At 34.3% G+C, this 23,277-nt stretch overlaps 1 protein-coding gene across 3 annotated transcripts in view; it reads right to left on the minus strand.

The window, feature by feature from the left end:
* Nucleotides 1–17,921, minus strand: part of LOC145248934 (uncharacterized) — a 60,835-nt gene extending 42,914 nt beyond the window's left edge. Inside the window, exons 1-4 of one of the 3 annotated variants that reach the window (XM_080110728.1) lie at nt 17,692–17,921; nt 14,197–15,600; nt 7,531–7,690; nt 849–957 (exon numbers count right to left, since the gene is read on the minus strand). In XM_080110728.1, coding sequence (XP_079966854.1) covers nt 849–957; nt 7,531–7,690; nt 14,197–15,595 — 1,668 coding nt within the window. In that variant the 5' untranslated portion in view covers nt 15,596–15,600; nt 17,692–17,921. Of the gene's footprint in view, nt 1–848; nt 958–7,530; nt 7,691–14,196; nt 15,601–16,741; nt 17,054–17,691 lie in introns of those variants that run through there. The other 2 variants (XM_080110727.1, XM_080110726.1) reach the window with 2 other exon arrangements.
* Between the last annotated feature and the right edge of the window lie 5,356 nt (nt 17,922–23,277).

Raw genomic sequence — 23,277 nt, forward strand, 5'->3', positions numbered from 1 at the left:
TGAAGTTCTCAGAAATCAAGGGGCCCACAACCTGGGGCTAACACTTGAACTCTATATGAGATACATAGATATTCGAACATTCCATTTAACGTCTTTATCTCTCAAACACTGAGTTAGTAAAGAAATTGAGAACATAATTTTTCTCTCCCCAATTAACTATTTTCATACATTGCAGTATATCTTTCGTTTTGGTCTCTTGGTCTTACTGGATTCCAGGACAAGAATTTATCTAGTCTGGTGGAGTATCCAGCTTTGTGCTATTACTTGAGGTAACATCACTTAGAGAAAGTGCACCATTCCTCGTAAAAACTAATGTGGTTAGCAATAGTGAGGAGATCTTATTTGGGCAGCGAATACTATGTGATTTTGAATATTTGGTCAGGGTTTACTTCTATGGAAAAAGTATCCTCATGCCAGGTTGTTCTGACAAACCCCTGTACAGAGAGACCTTAGACACTCGAGGATAGTGTCTAGTAGGCATTCAAGTTCTTATTTCGCTTATGCCAACTCAAGTTATGTGTATGTGTATGTCCAAAAAGAGAGAAATAAGTTGGGCTAAGAAAAAAGGCTGAGTGGAAAAAGGCAGGAAAAAGATGGGGAAGAGGGGGGGGGGAAGATGGGTGAGAGTGAAAGAGATAGAGATAGAAATTATGTTACACTTTTGCCCCAGGCAATGTCGAGTAGTCCTGCTAGTTAGTTATAAACAGACAAGTGGATTTTGGCACTGATATATTGGATCTCATCAGTACAAAAAAATAAATTAATGAAAAAAATAAATAAATAAAAAATAAAAAATATAAAAAAATGAAAAAAAAATAAATAAATACAAAATAACATGATATACTCACAAGATTTTTTTTGTTAAATCTGTCAACAGATTTTCCTGCCCGTTGGATCAACATTCCAAAAATGGCAACCATTTTGAGGTTCTTATGTACAGTTGCGATGTGTAATGGCCTAGACAAAAAGACAAAAAATGAACATTGAAAAAAAAAAAAAAATCATTAAAATTAAAAAGAAATTTAAGTTTATAGAAGGTAGAACAATGCAAAGGTGTGATGGATAGACTCCAACTGACGCGATTAAAGATATAATGGTGGAACCAGCTATGCGTTTCATTTTTATTAATCCAATTCATGTGTATACGTATAACCATACATATATACATATTTTTGTTTATACAATATTTTACATGTAGAATGTTCTTCCCTTCGTTAGGTGTGTGTTCGACTTTCAAACAGGCATGATGGGTTTTATTATAGACTATGTTGCCCGGGTGTGGAGAGGTGGTGTAGCAAGGTGTCAATACAACCAAAAAAAAAAAAAATAGACGCTGCTTGGTTAGAGAGAGGTATGAAAAAAACCCAAAAACGTTTAAGCAAATATTAAAATAATTTAGTTTTTGTTTGAAAAGCCAAAAAAAATCTCATTATGTAAGCCTTGAAATAAGCAAAAATAAAAAAGGAGTAGGCAGGCAGGCTTGAACCTGTGACACGAAGGAGAAAAAGAAGGTGAATAAAAGCAAACTGCTTAACCCCCTCCCGCGGCCACCATGACATACGACTTTGCTGCCGTTCAAATTAAGGCTAGTCATTGCATATGCGTATAATGAGTTCGCAAAAACGTCAGCAATAAAGTGACACCTCCTCATACAAAACTGTCCAGTTGAGGGTGAAGAAATGAATGTTTTGGGCCAATTTTTCAATATTTGTCGTCCAAAAGATTTAAGTTTAAAACGATACCAGTTTTGTCACATTCTGACACATCTATTGCAAGTTTTTTCAAGATATACAAACACATTTTATCCTTTATATTTATAGATGGAGCAGGTTTGCAGAAATTAGAAATTAATTTATCTATTTCAGATAAACATAATTTATTAATATCGGACATGTGTTGGTATTCAATAATCACGTTGACACACCAGTTCCCGTCAGATCACCAAAGTTAAGCAACATTGAGCCTGATCATTACTAAAATGGGTGACCAATTTGGAAATTCCAAGCACTGTATGTCGGAAGACGTCGACACCTCCCTGCAAGAATTGCAAAAACCTAACATCGTCATCTCTGCTAACAGGGATATACATGCGACTGGAGACCGCTTGTGAATTTCATACTCCCTTGAAACTTCCTCCTTTAGGGGAAGCCGGTTAAACCCGAATGGGGTTAGTGCTGACGCAGTTAGTTAAGTTTTATTCAATATAATGTGCAGTTTTTTAAATTAATAAGTAACAAATTTTAATATTGTCATATGAAGAGAAGTAACTTTTCAAATAGTTATTTCTCTTATGCCGACTCGAGTTATGTGTGCGTGTATGTTCACACAATCAAGAGAAGCATAGATTACTCTTTCCACATCTGGAAAGATGTGGCTCAGAACACTTTTTGCTGCCCTTACAAAGTACAAAAACACCTTTGAAATCTAGTAGGGGATGTCTTCTTCATTTTGCTACAGTAACTTTCTCACAGAAGAGATGCTGCTAGCCTCTCTCTGCTCTATCATTACTTTCATGGTAAGTGCTTAACTGAGGTTGAATCAATTTTTACAATTTTTTTTTACCCCCCTTACAAAGCATATCGCCACTTGGACGTAAGGGGCTACTATTTGGGGCCATGTCTAGGAGAGATTAACAAGATATTTGTTTACGTTACATTTAAACTTCTGCATATCAGTACAGCCAGGGAAGCAGAAAGGGAATTCCAAAGTCTAGCTGTTCGATGAAAGAAACTATCAGAATAGAAAGCTTTCTGGCATTTAGGGACAACAACAGTGAAGGGGTGAGATCTTGTTGCTAAGCAGGTTTGTCGAGGATATGTACGTCAAGGGGATACAAATGAAACAGGTTCATCAGAACACATTCCATTAAAATATTTGTAAAACAAGTACAGTGATGCAACGTTGCAGTGATGGGACAGGGGCTGGAGCTTAGTTGATAATGCGGGACTGATTAGATTGAGAACTCTTTTTTGGACTTTATCTAAGAGGGAGAGACTAGTGGTAGATGTACCAGCCAGATGTGGCAACGATACTCCATGCATGGGCGAATAGTGGCCTTGTAAAGGTACAGGATACTCTCAGGTGTGAGTAGTCTTCTAGCTCAATAGAGGGAACCCACCTTCTTTGCAGCAACTTTTGCAATGTCCTCTATGTATTTGTTCCAGTTCATATTTCCCGCAAATGTAATCTATTATTACCTCCTGTAAAAAAACTCGCATAAAAACTCTAACTACAACTGTTGTATGATCGAGAATTATACAAACAGGGTCTATATAACTGATGTCTCTTTAACATCGTTTGTGACGTCTAGTGGTTAAAATGTCCTACTGTTGTATGTATGTGTGAGTGCTTCACATATAATAAAACAGTTTCTTAACATTCAGTCTGCGTAGAACACAGGTAAAGAAAATACCTCTCTCTTTTGTGTCTTCATCTTTTTTCATTATTCAAGTTCAGCTTCCTCCGAAGGAAACCAAACAACAATAGATTATATATTTCATATAACTTTATTTTTGACTTTCCATCGGAGCTGCAAGATGTTGTAATTTTCTATGAAAACGATCATGTTATAGGTAGCTGAGAAGCAGCCCCGCAGTATTGTGTTCCACAGATGGGCAGTTCGAGGAAAGAAACTTTTAGTTTTATGCACAGATAAAGAGTAAAGGAAATTGTTGACACTTCTTGTAGCTAGACAAGTGTTTGTTGTGAATGTTCTATGGAGAGTGGGAAATATAGATAGAAGCTCAGTTGAGTACCAGTCATGAAAATAATGATAGAGCAAAGATGGACTCGCAATACCTCTTTTGTGAAAAAGAGGAAATAGGGATGAGAAAAAGTCCTCTCCCACTAAACTTTGAAGTTAATTTTGTACTCTCTCAAAGCAACAAAGGGTACTTTTAGAAGCTCCTCTCCAGATGTGGTCATGGTACTCCATCTTAGTGTTTATTAGCCTGGGTGCCCGGTGTTGCTCAGTTATTTGGAGGTGTGTGCTGAGTAAAAAAAAAAAGTGGTAGTAGACAGGCTTGAACCCGTACCATGAAGGAGGAAAAGAACGTGAAAAAAAATGTGACGGTTTTGCTGTTGCATCCATAACCAAATCGGAAGTGGCGAAGGTTTAAATTAAGGCTAGTTAATCAAAAAGATGGGAATAACTTTTAAAAAATATCGGCAAAAAAAACGACCCCTTCTTGTAGAAAAGTGCCAAGTTAAGGATGAAGGAAAGTATGTTTTTGGCCAATTTTTCGATATTTGTCGTCCGAAGGGTCGAGCTTCAAAACGATACTGATCTTGTGAAAATCCGTTGCCTCTGTCGAAAGTTTTAGGCATACATACATACATACATACATTTAAACAGACAGGTGAGATTTAAACAGGTGAGATTTATATTATAGATTTTGCTCTTGTACATGTAGAAGATTCTGTCAAGAGTGAGATATTTTCTAGAGTGCTAGAATAATCAACCCATTTTTCTAGTGATCTTAGCATTTTCTCAAATCAGTTATACAAATACTTCTTAAAGGTCATTTAAAGCTTAAGCTTAGTAGGCAAAAAAAGTACTTTGAACATATCTAAATTAAGATAAGTTTATCGGATGCTTATCAAGTTTTACTTCAATATTAATGTAACAGAGCATGGACACGCATATGGCAGCTGTATGCAAATGACCAAGCTGTGTGCAAAGTGATGTCACAGCAAAGAAAAAGAAAAGGATTATAAAAAGAAGAACATATGCACAGAACGATGATGAGGATGATGTTTAGGAGGACAGAGATAGACATGTGGGCCGAGAGAGAGTTTTTAAATAAGAGACAAAGCCTTATTTGGGAAAGTACCTGGAAATAAATGTTATTGTTTCAACGGAAGAAAGCGAGTCGAGTTTTTTCTTGTCATTATTTCTTGCAGCAGAGTGTACAACGCGTTGGGTTCAGAGTGTCTACACATGTACAATGTTACATTAAGAAATTATAATTGCACAAAAACTTTAGGTTAAAAAAGGGCTACACACCAAAATTTATGCAAATTCATCGCCTATATTTTTGCTTTTATCAAATAAAATTTAATTGGCCTAATGTTCACAGGGAACATGAGTTGGAATAGATACACTGAGAGCATTGCCAAGGCTGCTGCGAAGAAGGTGGGCTCTCTCTACCGTGCTAGAAAGCTACTTACGCCTGAAAGTATCCTGTACCTCTATAAGGCCACCATTCGCCCATGTATGGAGTACTGTTGTCACATTTGGATTGGTGCATTTGCTACTAGTCTCTCACTCCTGGACAGGGTTCAAAAGAGAGTTGCCAACCTGATAAGTCCTGAACTGTCATCTAAGCTTCAGCCTCTGTCTCATTGACGAAATGTTGCATCCCTCTGCCTGTTCTACAAGTACTTTAACAGGGAATGCTCTGACGAATTACAAGCACTTGTGCCCTCTCGATGTAAATAACCCCCAACAAATCCGACAAACAGCTAATTCCCACTCCTACACAGTAGAGATCCCTAGGTATAAGAAAGCCTTCTATTCCAATAGTGTCTTCCCCAGAACTGCTAGACTTTAGAACTCCCTTCAGGGATTCTGCTTTCCCAACTGTACTGACATGCAGAAGTTCAAGTGTAATGTGAACAAACATCTTACTGCTCATCTCCCTTCATAATATCCCTGCAACTTATGTCCCCGATAGTAGCCTCCCATTTCAAAGTGGCACTATGTCTTGTTTGGGGTGAAAATGGAAAAAAAAAAAAAAAAAAAAAAAAAAATTGGTAAATGATTATGATGATTGTATGTCTGAATTATGTCCCTTGACCGTTGAACTTAATGTAAGCAGAAAATGGCAGATGAGATATTTCATCATAAAAATGTTTTTTTTTTTCTTGTTTAAAAAAAAGCACTTGATGAATGTGACTAATTTTTTATGTATCTTTTTTTAAAACCCAACATTTATATGTTACAGTAGAGATCCCTAAAACAACAGGGCACAAAATTGCTTTTTTTTCTTACAAGCAGTTTTTAATATTGGGATAAAACTAAATAAGCACTGTTCATTGAATCTGCAAATTTATTGATAAAAAATATTTGAAACTGAAGCATGACAGACCAACCAAACTGCATTTTCAAACTGTTTAAACATTTCAGACCAAATGAATAAGCGGTTATAGTCAGCTAACGTACTTCCTAACTTCTGGCATAGCATTAATGGAAGCGGTGACAAGGCGAATCAGGTCATTCACTTTTATTGTCCTTCAGTATTTCTATTGTGAAGCGATTTATTGAAATAAAATCGAAGAAAAGGACATCATTGAAAAATATACAATAAAAATAACAAAATTATACAATAAAAAATAACAAAATTATACAATAAAAAATAACAAAATTATACAAATAAAAATAACACAACTAGTCTTTATTTTCACTTTTAATAACAAAATTAAAAAAAAAAGTTTTTATTTTATTTGAAATTTTTTTGTTTTTAAATTTAAAAAAAAAGATTTTATTTTAATTTATATAATAAATATATGTTCATGAAAGTATAAAAATAAAACAAGTGAAGCATGCATGGTTCCCCGTGAGTGCACAGTGAACGAGGCATAAAAAGAAAATGACTAAGTTTAACATTTGCCCCACCCCATTTAGCCCCAAAAGTCCCCAGGGGACATCAAATCCTGGTGAAAATGAACAAATGGTGCAGTTTTAGGCCTTAACATATGTAAATTTGAGTTCTGCACCATGCAAAAAAAGAAATGACTAAGTCCATCATTGCCCCCCACCTCATTTAGCCCCCAAAGTCCCCAAGGCCTTAAAATATTTAAATTTAAGTTCAGCACCATGCAAAACTGCTAAATAGACATACACAGAAAATTTTGGACAAATATGGTAAAATAGTCTAAAAAATGGAGTGTTTTTATTAGCCCTAAAAGAGCCCCTGGTGCACACCAAAGAGTTATCGTGAAGTATAGACAAACAAAATTATATAGAATTCCGTTAGCTACAACTTTTCAGAAAGTTTTATAAAAATCCAAGGCATCAATTTTTTTTTATAAGCACAAAAGTGTCAATTTTAGCCATTTTAACACGAAAGGCACCCCTAGGGGGGAAACTGGAGTTTTTTCCGGAAAATCTGTTCTGTTACTTTTTTACTCATATCATGTTTAATATTTTTGCAAAATTTAAAAAAATTCCAAGGTGTAGTTATTGAGAAAAGTGCAGACAGATGTACAGACGAACGGACTAGGGTGAATTTACAGGTCCACCATCCTTTTGTCAGGGGACCAAAAAAAAGAAAGATCGAAAAAAATGTAATAAAAAAAAAAGAATACATGTACAGGGGAGATATAGGCATGAGAGAAAAACAAGCAAAGGAACTGATTTGCCTTGTCAGCACTTCCGGTATCGCTATACCGGAAATTAGGAAGTATGTTAGCTGACTATAATTGAATAAGCTAATAAAAACGTTTGGATGCATTTAATGCAAAAAAAAGAAAAGAAAAAGGAAATGTTTTTAGGAATATGAAAGAAGAAATTCATAAAAAATCACTCACAAGTCTCCATCTTTGTCTTGCTGCAAAGCGATCTCAATACTTTTTGTCAGTTGATGGTTTGTATTATTATCGTCCCTCGGGGTTGATGACACACTCTCCACCAATTTAGGTACGTCCGAGGGAGAAATTATAAATACACTGCGATCTTTGATACAATCCTCTGTTTTGAAAAAATACAACATATAAAAATACAAGAGATTATTAATCGTATCAAAAAACAATGCGCTTGGATAAGTCCATCACTTTGACCGCCTCAGACCCAGAGTCACAAAGAAAAAAAAAAACAGTATTTAAAATACTTGCTTTTTTTTTTAATACAGGTAGCTTTATGGCAAGATCACATTAACACATTGATTCTCATTAGATTACCAAAGTTAAGCAATGTTCAGCTTGATCGTTACCAGATGAGTGATTATTTGGGATGACCAGGTGCTGTATGTAAAAAAATGTTGACACTTCTCTGCAAGAACTGCAAAAATTTAATGTCACCATCTCCCCTGACTGGGGACTGCTTGTGAATTTGATATTCCCTAGAAATTTCTTCTTTTAGAGGAAAATAGGTCAACCCACCTAGGGTGAATGCCACTCTGTTGTGGCGATCAAAATAGTTAGCATTTTTTAAATATCTAACTATTATATTAGGTTGGTGTAAAAATTGACATGAAGTTGAATGTTAAAAAAATTACATTATTTTTGCACCAACCTAATATAAGATAGTGGCAAGGATGGACTTTAGACTCAGAGAAAAACAGTCAGAAATTACTATAATGGCCCTTCTCAAAATGAAGGGACTAATGACATTACCCAGGACACCAACACTTTTTTTAGAATTTTTATTTGTAGAAAATAATATTACTGTTAAATCTTATAAATTTGCTAAGAACTAACAAAAACCTTTGAAATATTTTTATTAGTAAATAAAAAAAAATATGACTAGACAATCTGTGATGCGTTGGTCTATTGTACATTCATATAAATGTTTGTTCTCTTAACTGATTGTAACGGTAATTTGATAGATATTTTAAAAGTATATCCAGAGAGAAATAGAATAAAGTTACCAATTGCCTTAAATTTAAGGGAAATTACTGAGATTTTACAAAGAATCATCAAAGATTTGTTATAATGTAAACATGTACTGCATGTTTTGATGGTGCATATGAATTGTAAATGTTGCAGATGATAGATTCTTTGCCAAAGAAAAAGGGTGAAGGATACAGAGAATTGAAAATATCTGCTTGGAGTCCAGTCACCCAAAGGATGTTTTCTTTGAAGTAAAGTAAGTATTTAATTGAATGGGAAGTCATGCTGGGACCAGCCTTTGTAAAAAAAACAATGTCCAATATTATCTGTAGATAAGCTCCTTTGTATGAAGACTGTCTGGCCGATATCTCCAGTAATTAACTTCTGGGTGGTTGAATGATGAGCACTAAAAAAGGTCAAAATCTGTCAGGGATGAAAAGATTTCAGGAGATGGGAAGGGGAGGTGGTATGAGGCAGAGATATAGTGGTAGTTGCTTTTTTCTGAGGGGTATCAGTTAGCTGGGCTAATATGTCTTTATAGTTAACTTGAGCTCTTGGTGGCCTTAGTTGAAGAACTGTGTTAATGGAACTTATATATTTTTTATTTGGTAAAAATCTTATTCCTGCAAGTCTGCCATTCAACCTAAGTTAACCAGTGTCACTTGTAATTTCCAAAAGAAAATATCGATTATTTGTTTATATGAACTTGTGATTTTGGTTGGGATGAGAATTCCTTTGTTGAAGCATTGACTGGATCAAACGACAACTTTGGATCAAACGACAACTTTGGATCAAACAATTAGAACGATTATGTTCTGCATTGTGAACCAGTAGCTTCTTTCCAAGAACCGCAAGCTGACTGTTCTCCTCCTACACATAACCTTAGTCTTTTCAAGAATAAGGTGAGTAGGCATCTCCTGCTTTTGTGAAAATCATCTTTTGTTCTTGTTAGCTCCTTACATCAAATGGCTTCATGTCTTGTCTGGAGCAGTTTCCATAAAATAATCCATGAGGGTAGTATATTCTCATTCTATCAGCCATGATAAGGTAGAAGTATAAAGTAATTTGCAATTGTATTCTTAGTATCACCCTCACTGAGGATTGAACCTTCAACCTCCAGAATAGTGTCACTTAGAACTCAATTTTAGTTGCATAACGGATAAAGTACTAACTTAGATTCCTTTGCTGCCTTTTGAGAATTATGATCCTGGTCAAGCTGGGTTGATTTCAGAATTTGGGACATCTTAAGTAAATGAGTTCTTCTTCTACCAACCATGATTGGGTAGAAGTCCTAAGTAATTCGCAATTGTATTCTTAGTATTGCCCACACAGATGATTGAACCTTGTATCATGGGATCTTGCAAGGACTTGTGGCATAATGAATAAAGTACTAAGTAAAATTCAGTTGTAAGTTTCAAGAGGTTGAAGGTTCAATTCTCAGTGTGAGTGATAGGAAGAATACAATTGTGAATTAAGACTTCTATCTGATCATGGTTGGCAGAACGAGAGCATACTACCCTTATAAAGGTTCCATTTGAAATTGTGCTGATTACAGAGTTTGACAGAAAGAATCTAGAGTTTTAAGAAGGTTGAAAGTTACATCGGCCAAAACACAGTGGAAATAACAATCAAGATGAAAATAGTTGTCGAAATAATCTAAAAAAAAAAAAAAAAAAAAAAAAAAAAACAATTCCAAATTATCCTAAAAATTCAGAAACAAAATACAAAATGTTAAAATTTGATTTTTTGTCTTACAGAAATACTTGAGAAAAAAATAACATTGTAGGAGCGACAAAGTTACCTCCCTTCAAAACCATCTCTTTTTGGGAGAATGATGCTTTAGGTTCTGAATTGTGTCCCTTGGAGAAAAAAGTCAAACCCTAAAATTTTGTGAGAACATGAGATCACAACGTCCAAAAGACTTCCTTTCTTCATCCTTTGTTTGCTATTCACCAATTTGAGGAGAGTAGAAAGTGGACTTTGGGTTTACTTTTGCCTTATAAATCCAGCTTCCTTTATTTTATCCTTTAGTCCTCACATTCCATGAGCGATGTTTCTGACAAAGAGGGAAAGAATTGCTTTTTCTGGGTTAGAATCAATTCCATCTAACACTTATCATTGGCTAGTTTTTGACCTTGAGATAGTAATTTTAGCTCCTTACATCAAGTGGCTTCATGCCTTGTCTGGAGCGATTTCCAATAAAAAAAAAATTAAAAAATTAAACAGGACTACTGGGTTTTGGTCTGGTTCCTCCAGATGGACTCCCATGCATCGACTGTCAATAATTCCTTATGCGATTCACAAAATTTATCTTTGTTACATTTATGTGCACTGAGTTTTGTAAGCTTGCTTTCGGTACAAATCTACGCCCCCTCCCTTCCCAAAGTAAAACAAAAATAAAGAAAAATCTTTATGGCGTATGTACTCACATGGAAAGAAAATATTGTTCACCAAAAATTAATCAGGTAGATTTATTTTAAAGAAAATCAAATGTTATGGCTAAATAACAATGATCTCTCAACGCCATTTTGCAAATATTTTGAAGGACAAGGGAGATGATTACAAATAATTCAAACTTTTACAAGAATTTAGAAACATGGTCATGGGAGGTATTGGAGAAAATTAAATTGATCACTGGTTAACTCTTCTTAAAGTAAATCTTCAGTAATAGAATTTAAAACCAGCCTTGTACACTATCCTGACGAATTCCCATTAATCACTTAAAAATGATTTTCTTCATAAAAATAAAACTACTTAATTTTATGTGATTTTTGGAGTATGATATTTTGTTTTCGTCACGAGTATGTGCATCATAAGGATTTTTCTTCATTTTTTTTCTTGGGGAGGGTGGAGTTATTGATTTGCACCTTACTTTCTGTTATTGTATCATAGTTTTTGAAGAAAAACTAGTAAGAAATATAATCAACCCCTTTTTTGCCGATATATTTTTTTAATTTAGCATTTAGAAGATTTGCTACCCTTTGCATATCTTTGACTATCTTGAGAGAATGAGAATATCCAATATTTTTTACCATCATTTGATATGGTTGTTTTTTTAGAAGAAAATTGTTGGTTTTGTAGAAAATGATTGAGATTTTTTTTTAAAGAAAAAGAAAAAAATCAGTAACATCAATCTTATTTAATTATTGGAATTCTTTGGAGATGAGTAATTTGTATATTTTTATTTATTTATTTGCGGATGATTATCCTCATCTTTCTAGTTGTTGTTTCACAATGTTTCAGCCAACTATTCCTCTGGCCTTCATCAGATTGTTAACCCCGATGGGATAGGAATACCGAATCTTCAATTGTATCTTCAGCAATTACTGCCTTCCATAGTTGTTGTCGTCTCACCACGTTTTGACAAACTAATCCTTTGGCCGACTTTGGGTAGGATTGAAACCACTATCTTCTTTCTGTTACAATGCAGGTCTGATAGGTTAGAAATTGACGTGCAAGACGAACAAACTAATATAAGCTCCTTTTCTTTCTTTGTTCATTTGAATTACTCTTTCTTTTTCTTTACTTTTAACTTCTTTATGGTAGTTTGGTGTTAGGTTTTCATATCGAAATAGGATTCGAACGAATGCTAAAAAGCAAATAGCTTAGACTTCTACCTTTTTTCTTTCTCTGCTTTGGTGAGATTCACTCTCTTCATCAAGTCAGTTTTCACTTAAACGTGTGAACTCAAAATATTTTCCAACCAAGAAAAATCCTTTCAAACCCAAAAAGTAACAATCCTGTGTTTTCTTTTCTTGTTTTTTTTTTTTTTTTTTTTTTTTTAATTTTCACCACAAGCAAGGTACAGTGCCACTTTGATGTAGGGGGTTACTATCATACATAATTTGCAGGGATACTATGTAGGTAGTTGAGCAGCAAGGTGTCTATTTACATTACACTTGAATGTCTGCATGTCAGTACAGTCAGGGAAGCAGGAACCCAGAAGAAAATTCCAAAGTCTGGCAGTTAACTATTAGAGCAGAAGGCTGTCTGGTATCTGGGGATCTCTGAGTATGAGGTGGGATTTTACTGTGTGAAATTTAACAAGCCTATCAGATATGAGCAAATAGCTCCACTGCCTTGCAGATGTCTTGGGAAAAGCAAAGGCTAAGGGAGCAAACCCTGACAAAAATTTGGTTTAGAATCCTGATAAGTAAATAATGAAGCACTGCTACTCTTTTATGAAAACTCCTGCAGCTATGCTGGCGGCTCCAACAGTATTTGCTTGCCACAGAAAGGGAGACCCTGGTAACTGTGCAAACCTAGGTCTCCTTATCACCCGCCCAGGCCTGCATCCAGAGAGGCAACTCTAGCTTCGACTCTATAGCCACAGCAGATGCTACAGTGCATCAAATGCAGAAAATCATTGTCTCACAGGACAGAAGGTTGCCATGAGATAGTGGCTTGGCAAACTGAAATTAGAGTTCTTCCAGGGTACACCTGTGATGTGACACGCCTCCATTTTCAACATCAACAACGCCTATCCTAGAGAACTGGAATGCACAATGCTAAAATTCCTTTAAATCAGCTGTTATTTCTCCATTGAACTCAGCCACCCAGAAGGTAAACATACACACACACACACATATATATATCCACAACGAAACTTTGAAATGAACAAACGCTTTTGTTTACCTCTTATTCAAGAATTTAAAAACTTCTCAACAAATGTTGGTCTTTCAAAGTATATTTAGCATCTTTGTAAAATATTGACACATAAATATATTTTGTTAGTTAATTCATGTTTTCTTGCTTTCATTCCAAACTTTCCATTGTTGAGTTAGCACTTGTTAACTGGTGACCCATTTCATACCATTCATGTTTTTATCCATCATTTTCATTCACTAATTTAACAACAGGTGTGTTTTTTTTTTTTACTCACGTTCACCCCAAGCAAAGCATATTGCCACTTGGACGTAAGGGACCACTATTTGGGACCATGCTTAGGGAAGATGAAAAAGATGTTGGTTTACATTACATTTAAACTTCTGCGTATCAGTAGTCAGAAAAGCAGGTAGCAGAAAGGGGATTCTAAAGTCTAGCTGTTTGAGGGAAGAAACTAAGACTAGAAAGCTTTCTGGCATTTAGGAACCTCAATAGTGAAGGGGTGTGATTTTGTTGCTAAACGGGTTTGTCGGGGGTATGTTACATTAAGTGCAACGAGTTCGTCAGAGCACATTCCATTAAAATACTTGTAAAACAGACACAGGGATGCAACATTGTAGCGATGGAACAGGGGTTGGAGCTTAGTTGACAAAACGGGACCTATTAAATTGGGGATTCTTCTTTGGGCCCTATCCAAAAGGGAGAGACAGGGTAGATGCACCAGCCAAGATGTGGCAACAGTACTCTATGCATGCACGAATTGATATTCTCAGGTGCAAGTAGTCTTCTAACATAACAGAGGGAACCAACCTTCTTTGCAGCAGCTTTTGCAATGTCCTCAATGCATTGTTGTTTTGAGAACTTTTCAAAAGATATTAATTATTAATTCGAAGTATCGACACTACAGTCAAGACTACATTAATAGAAATAGTGAAAATAGATAAAGAAGAATGACTGCTTGCGACAGACTTCTGCGGGCTTTGTCTGAAAGAAAAAAGAAAAAACTCCTTTTATTTTTGCAGGAGAAAAAAGATAACTCACCTGCAAGTTCTGAAACTGATTTTATTGATCTCGATGTTTTGTGTGCGATTGAGGTTGGAGATGTAGTCCGAGAATAAGGAGTCAAGATAGAAGCTGCAACCTTTCTTTTTTTGAGTGGAAGGGTACTTGCTGGTTTTTCATTTGCAATAACAGACAGCTCTATCGTCGGTGAACTCGTCCATAACGACTTATCACTTTCTTTATTACTACTTTCACAGGTGTTATTCTCTTGGGAGTGCTCAGTCGTAACGATATGATTATTATTAGTTGTATTTGTATTGTTCAAAGTTTTACCCTCTTTTGGAGTAGTGGGCTCAAAAAACTGAATAGAGATGTCGCTTTTTAATACGCCCCAGACATGTTTTTCTTTGGTCGTCAATAAGTCACTGTCACTGATTTGGGGTTTGTTAAAAACTTGGTTGGTCCTGCTTAATCTATGTTTCAGCTCCAAGTAGGAAACGATAAAGTCTTCTTTGTTGATGGATCGGATCAGAAAGTTATCTTTGCAAGGGTGTATTAAGTAGACAAGTTTACTGTTATTTTTGGAATTTAAGAGTGCTTTTAAAATACGAGCATTGTACACGGGTAAACTTTTCTTACGCTGGTTGTTATTGGCGTTATTGGGGCCAGTATTGATTATGTTATGATGTTGGTGTCCGTTATTGTTATTGGGTTCATTGGTAGATGGGAGGCACTCATGGGAATGTTCGATTTTTTTTTCATGACACGCGAGACGGTTGACTTGCTGTTCTAATGGTTCACTGTTATGTTTTTCCAAAAATATGACGTGGTTATCACTAATTCTTCTCCCATGTGTGTGGGCAAAAATATTGTCTTGTACTTTTGGGGTTGTTTTGCAAGTATGACCGGAGTAACATTCGACATTCATTGGTTGTTGTTTCTGCTTTCCGAAAGTTTGGGGAAATCCACTGATTTTATTTCTACTACTACTACTACTACTACTACTACTAAAGTTACATTTTATCGCAGAAGTAATGACGTTTACATTATTGACATTGTTAGTAGCAGTAGTAGTTGTAACAGTAATAATACCATCGTTAATATCTGTTGAAGTAGAAATCGTCTTCTTGTTATTATTCGGACTACTTGACCTGATGGTATTATTACTACTACTATTACTACTCTCACTAGTAATGTCTTTCAGTTGGGTCTGGTCGTCTTCTTCGACTGATTTAGAACTAGAAGTGTACTGTGAAAATTTGGTTATTAAAACCTCGGCAGCAATCATTCTATCTTTATTTTCTTGCGATGTCGGCAGGTTGCTGTTTGTGTTTTTATGTAAACTCGGTCCACCATAACCGCGGTCGCGGTGACTAATAACAAGGGTGGTACGTGATTCGTCCATATTTTTATTTTTAGCCAGTTTCAATTTCAACATTAAAACTGAAAGAAAAAAAAAAACGGAAAAAGATTAACATAAAAATAATGACCGAACTTTTTTTTTTTTTAAGTAGTGTTTATTACTGATCGATTTTTTTTTTTAACGCTACCCATGACCACCACTGAAAATAAAATAAGAAAATACTATTTAACGTTGACACACGAGTTTTTGTTAAAGGACGTTGGGTCTGGTCGGTAGAACATAGAAGTATTTCTGCCTGCAGTTTACAGACCATGCTGAAATAACGTTATTATTTAGAAACGGCCATTCTTTACATGGGAAAGAGAGGATTAGATAACTCTTCTGTATTTTTACCGTTACTTATGCAGAATATGGATAGGATTTCCAAATTAAATTCAATTTTTATGATAGCTTTTGCTTATGAAATTGTTAGATGAAAGTACAGAATAGTTACAAAACGTCCGCCCCCCCCCCCCTGTTAAAAATTGGTTTCTGAACAACGTAATTATTCCAGCACGGTCCGTATCTTGTATAAATAACCGATCATTTAGAAATTTAGTAAACAGATGTAAAAATTAAGTTTAACAATAAAATCCCATCTAAAAAAAATAACGTGGTCCATAAACTGCAGAAGTATGCAGGTGTAAGTTACCATGAGGAAAACAACACGGTGACGCCTTCTTTAAAGAAAACTAGCGTCGTCAAAATCGGATATTAAGGGCTGACAACCGCTAAATAGTAACCATCCTAAATATCTTAATTACATAATATATATGTAACATCTATTGCATAATATATATATATATATATATTATATACGTTTTTTTTTTTCAGGTTACGATATGGAATACGATGTTTTCCGGCCTCTGGTTACGGCATTTGACCCGCCTTACGGTGTTATTTGATTATATACATGTGTATTATATACTGTACTGTATTTTGTTACTAATTTTTAATGCCGTATCCCGGAGTTCTACTCTCTCTCTCTCTCTCTCTCTATATATATATATATGTGTGTGTGTGTGTGTGTGTGTGTGAGAGAGAAAGAAATGAAAGTTAAAAAATATCTCCTCTTTTAGTAAAAATCAATATATTTGTTAGAATACGTCAAAAGCGATTAATTGAAAATTTAACTGGAATATAGTTTCGTTAATTTAATTACGATTTTTTAAAAATACCTACGTTGTGTATACCTGCGAATTTATGACCAGTGTTCTTCCTGCAAACATTTTGTTTTAAAACAACTTTGCATCTTGCAAATACTTTCCTTTTCGTTCAAAAGTGGTCGTGGGTATATCCGTCCATGAAAGTGTGGTTAATTAAATTAAATATACGTCGTACAAGAAAAAAAAAACGATTAATTGGAAATTATTTTCTTTTACCCCCCCAAAATATGGACCTATTTTGTCGGACGTGAATTAAAGAAAAACTTAGTTTGTATTTTTTTTTTCCGTGTAAAAAAACATGACGTCACATGAAAAAACACGGCGGTCATGTGACAACATTGACGAATCACAATCGTCAAGAATTCTGGGGTTTTCCCAATCTTGAGTATGCAATTTTTGTTTTTACAGCATATAGTTCAAGTCTGTTAAAGTTTTAAATTCAATTTGGGATAAATACTTTTCTAAAATATAATTAAAATAAATAAATAGTAAAATAACGACTTGAAGAAGTTGTCATGATTGTGCTAGCTAAAAAAAAACAAAAAAAAAACGAAACGAAACAAAACAAAAAACTGAAAGTAAAATAGTGAGCCAAGAAGGCCCGACCAACCACAATGAAAATTAAAACAGGTTCATATAAAGTTTAAAAAAAAAAGAAAAGAAAAAAAAAAGTAATTTTTTCCGCATTAAAATCATTTACAATACTTGTTAATGTTAAACACATTAAAAAAATCAGTTAATGAATAAGGTAATAAAACTGTTAATATTTTTATTTTTCATTTTCTTTTAAAATTTCGCCTAGTAATTAAAAAACAACAACATTTTTTACTGTTAAAATAAATGGTTCTTGTGCAGTTTTCCATTGACATTAAAAAATGAAAATATTTTTTAAAAAAAAGGTACTTATACAGTTTAGTGACGACATTAAAAAATGGAAATAATGAAAAAAGATTTATTGTACGTAACTGTTATAGACTGAAGTTCTCCGAAAAAAAAATTTCACTTCATTTGATCAAGTAGTTTTTTTTTTTTTTTTTTTTTTTTTTTTTTACAGCGAAAAACAATGATTTATCACGGCTACGTCAACAACGTGGCCATTTTGGAAATGTTATTGCAGGCCTAGGAATTCCCCAAGGGCAGGTAACTGCCGTACATAGCAGAATACCTCCATTTTAGGCCAATCTAACCCTTTTTTACCCACCAGAATGAGATTTTTTTTTTTTTTTTTTGCGAAGACAGATGACATTTTTTTTTTTTTTAAATTTATAACAGAAGTAAATAAACGAAGTTTCGAAGTTATCCATGCGTGTCCAACTGCGCATGTTTCGAAAATAATCTCGTATAAAAATTCTTCAATTCTTTGCATTCTTCAATTTCTTTGCATATTCAATAGTATTCTTATTTAAAAAACAAAAACGCAAGAAAATTGCAGATTTAAAAAAAAAAAAGAAAAAATGTAAAAAATTGCAGATGTATTGTGCGCATCTCAATATGGCGAGAAAAAAAGGCTAGATTGCGAAATTTGGCCTAAAATGGAGGTATTCTGCTAGGTATATTTCCAAAATGGCCACGTTGACGTCGTCCTGATAAATAATTGTTTTTCGCTGTAAAAAAAAAAAAAACTACTTGATCAAATGAAGTGAAATTTTTTTTCGGAGAACTTCAGTCTATAACAGTTACGTACAATAAAATTTTTTTTCAATATTTCCATTTTTTAATGTCGTCACTAAACTGTATAAGTACCAAAAAAAATATATTGTACGTACTCGTCATGGGATAAAGTTTTCCTACAGAAAAAAATCACGTAATTTCATCAAGTAGTTATTTTTTTATAGCGAAAAAGTAAAAAATCAACGCTACAAGCGAGTAATTATTAATTCAACCATCTTGATTCTTAACCAAACAGAAAGTTCAAGTAGGGGGATTTCCCTTTTTTTTTTTTTTTTGATAGCGAGGCCAAATTTCGCGAATTTGGCCTTTTTTAAAGCAGTTTGGCATTCAAAATTTCTGTTTGGCCTTTTTTTCTTCACCGATGAAATAAAAAAAGCAAATAAAAACAACGCAATAAAACTTTTTAAAATATGGCACACTTTTTTTGTTCTTGTTTGTTTTTTTTTGGTAATTTTCCTTATTTTTTTATTTTTTCAAGATAATACTATTAAATGGACACTATTATGCCAAATTAGCCCCTCCCCCCCAAAAATGCACAAAAATTCGAGATTTAAGGTTTTGACGAGATAATTTTAGAAACATGCGCAGTGGAACCATTCTTCCCGCGTGCATTTCTCCGAAATTGGATTAAAATATGCATGTCGATGGTTTAAAATCTCGAAGACTTATGTTTGTTATTACAAACCAATGCCGCCACCATCGATTTCCTACAATCACAGACTTTGATTTCTGGATACAAAATATGTTCTTGTGGAAATGAAATGGTATTTCACACACACCCAATTCCAGATGGGTTTATTTGGGTGTGTCACAATTACAGGTGTAAAAAACAGCAATCGATTCGAAACGGAAGTTTTTTTTCGCAATCGCACATCTCTTTAAAAAATATCATGAAATTCTGTTTTTTATGGGTTAAAAATTCAGCCACATATGAATGGGTCAGAAGCGAATGTCGGATAGAATCTAACCACACAATCGCCGACTGGCGAATGTTTTTAAGAGATGTGTGCATTGAACATTTTGTTAGGCATCCCCAAATACTCGGTGATGAGGGGTGTGTCGTTGAAATCGATGAAAGTCTTTTTTCGCGTCGGAATAACAATGTTGGCCGCATAGTATGACAGCAGTGGGTATTTGGAGGCTATGAGCCTTCCACAAAATCTGGGTTTTTGGTGCCAGTGCCGAAAAGAGATGCCGCCACACTGTTGCCAATAATAACATCCTATATTCGGCCAGGCACAACAATTGTGTCTGATTGTTGGCGTGCCTATGACAGGCTGGGAGCCATAGGCTACAATCATTTGCATGTGAATCACACGTATAATTTTGTAAATCCACTAACCGGCGCCACAACGAACCACGTAGAAAGGATGTGGGTGGAAGCAAAAAGAAGACATAAAAGGGAATGTGGCACACACAATGAATTTATAAATTCATAATTGGCCGAGTTTATGTGGAAGCAGAAGTTTTCGGCAACGCCACTAGAAAGTTTATTCCAGCAAATAGCTTCACTGTACCCAGTTTAATATTATATCTTTATATTTTCCACTTGTGCATTTGTGTGGCCGTTGCCATCTTGAATCTTGATACACACTTTCAAAAGGGTGAAATGAAATTGGAAGCAATTAAAATTTATCAAATGCATTGTCGATTTTTGGGGGCTTACCTATAAATGGGACAAACAAACAAAAATGTCAAGAAAAATCTTTATGATGTACGTACCTGTCATCGCACAAAGATGTCATATTCCAAAAATCACATAAATCGACCACTGCCCTTGTTCCGATAGATGTCGCCTCGCTTGAAAACATTTTTGATTTTCTTAAATAAACAAAAAAACTACTTGATCGATTTATATGATTTTTGGAATATAACATCTTTGTGCGGTGACAGGTACGTAAAGATTTATCTTGACAAAATTTATAGGTAAGCACCATTTTTTTTTTCTGTTGTAAAAGACTCAGTTTAAACTGCCGTATAATTATCCATGGACAATTACAATTCAGTTGGTAAATATCACTTCACCCTTTCGAAAGGGTTTATCGAGACACAAGATGGCGATCGGCACACAAATGCACAAGTGCCAAATATTTAATACAATATTGTATTTACACTTTCTGGAATGCTCATAGCCACCATGTACCCAAAGTTGTCGCCTCACCCCGGAATAATTTTTGAAATTATTATTTTTATTTAAAAATTTATTTGATGCCAAAACATTTCTGCACCCCACTCCCATAAATACTTTCAATTTTACTTTTATAAAATATTTATAAATTATATATATATTCAGTTTGAGGGCAGAAAATGTCTGTGTCCCCATGAAAGACTTTGTTCAAATCTCTATTTTTCTAAAATATTAAAAAAAAAAATATTCAGATTTTATTTGAGTGCAGAACATTTGTGGCCCCCCCCCCCCATGAAAGACTTTTCAAAATTATTTTTATAAAATATTTAAAAAAAAAATTCAGATTTTATTTGAGGGCAGAAAATTTCTGTGCCCCCATGAAAGACTTTGTTCAAATTCCTATTTTTCTAAAATATTTAAAAAAAAATATTCAGATTTTATTTGAGTGCAGAACATTTGTGCCCCCCCCCCCCCATGAAAGACTTTTCAAAATTATTTTTATAAAAAATAAAAATATATTCAGATTTTATTTGAGGGCAAAAAATTTCTGTGCCCCCTTTTGTTCAAATCTCTATTTTTCTAAAATATTTAATAAAATATTGTTTTTTGGCTTTATATCGTATGCTTATGTTATCTTTCAAACATTTTAATATAAATAATATTTAAGGGCAATTTTCAGCAAAGAAAACCAAACGAAAAAGGAATTCTAAAAGGTACAGTTAACAAACTCAAATATTTACTTAGGTAAGTAGAAGAGTAAATATGTTCAGGGTTGCCAGGCTATAATAAATGTTTATTGCTTGCAACGTCTCTTCTGTGGGAAAGAGGTTGCAGGGAAGAGAAAAGGGCATCCCCACTAGGTTACAAAGTCTATTTTGAACTTTGTCGAGGCAGGATAAACTCTTTCTAGCAGCTCCTGCCCAGATGTGACAACAGTACTCCATGCATGGACGTACCTGGCTCTTATACAGGTAGAGAATTGCATCAGCAGTGAGATATCTACAGGAGCGGTAGAAGGATCCAACCATTTTTCCAGCGACCTTGGCAACAGATTTTATGTACTTGTTCCATTTCAGATCAGGAGTAAAGGTCAAACCCAGAAGCTTGTCAAAACATGAAGCCTCCACGAGACGTGACCCATTCATTTCAGTTGATGCCAGATGGGTATCATTGCGTTTCACTCCTGCTATTTCTTTCATATTTAACCAATTTTACCATTTTTATTAGTGCCAATTTTTCTATGACATTTTTATTGGTACAATTTGTACATAAGTTCCTATTTGTCTATCATATTCTTAGAGAAAAATTATTTCAGTCATCACAATACTAAATTTACTCAGGAGGTGAGGGGTATCAACTTAAAATATTGATAAATTTAATTTTAGTCATAACTCTAAAATTAGACTTTTTTTTTTAATAATGACAAATATGGCTATTAATCCCAAATAGTAAGAAAATCTATAATTATTGATTTTTAATAACACTTTTGAGACTTACTCAGGAAAAAGTATATGATTATTTTTAAACATTTCTTTTTAAATACAACTTTAAATAGATATTTAAGAGATAGTTTAACAGTTAAGTTTTCAAATTTCCATAAATTGAAAATAAATTGATTCAATTAATTTCAAAGCGCTAGGTTTAAAGAATTTCAAACAAAAAATACAAACATTAATTATTTCAGAGGAGATATACTCAGTGATCAAGTGACCTGACTGGACAGGGCCAAGGGGCAGCACTAAAATAATGTCCCCAGAACGGCTTCATACTCAACTGTGAACTCTCTGAGAGGTTCCATATAAACGTTTAATAAGTGTGGAAACAAATTTAAACATTTAGGTGTGAGTTTACTTCAGTCTTTAGAAAAAGATTTTTTCCTGATATGAAAAATGTTAGCAGATGTTGATTCCGGGGCTGTTTTTCTCATGTAAATCAAGAAAAAAAAAGCCAAAATTAAAAAAATCTACAAGTTTTGAAATCCAAACTTCTTTTTAAATTAGTTAATTATGACTTTTTCTTTAATAATTACTATTAAAACAAGCGCGCCTGCGTGGTCCCCCTCTGTATGAGAACCACTATATAACGTGCATATCAAGTTTTTGAGAAATATGAAAAAAGATTTAAACGTTTTGTGCAGGATCAGATTTCATCAGTTTTTACCCCTTTTGGGTCCCTAGGAACGGCGAATCGCAGTGGAAATGGACAAATGGTGCAGTTTTAGGCCTGTACATGTACAGGTGCTGGTCATTGAATTAGAATATTTTATAAAAATTTAACACACCAAAATTCAAACTCCTCACTACTGCACAAATATTATTGAAATTTATTTATTTTACTTCGATGACTTAGTTTATGGTCAAATTACAATAGACTAACTCAATTTCAGCGCACTGATGACTCATGTAGTGAGTCAACTCCTGTTCAGTAAACAGTAGTCATTTCATTGAATTAGAATATTGTGAGAGGCATTTCATTGAATTAGAATAAAGTTAAGTGTTACCAATTTTAAAGTATAAAAGTGAGTCACCGACTATTGTAGACATTCACATATAATTCTTCAACCATTTATCCAACATTTCTCAACAATGGGCCGAACTGTGGACATTTCTAAAGAGGAGATCTTCGAGCTTTGACAGGATGGACAGAATCAGAGAGAAATTGCTGACAAATTAGGCTGCTCGCAATCTACTGTGTCCAAGGTTCTCAAGAATCCTCAAAGCAATCGTGGAAACTGCAGAGGTAACAAAAAGACG

The sequence above is a fragment of the Euprymna scolopes genome, chromosome 27 (assembly GCF_053919585.1).
Source record: "Euprymna scolopes isolate OS-2025 chromosome 27, ASM5391958v1, whole genome shotgun sequence".
In the NCBI taxonomy this organism is placed as follows: Eukaryota; Metazoa; Mollusca; class Cephalopoda; order Sepiida; family Sepiolidae; genus Euprymna; species Euprymna scolopes.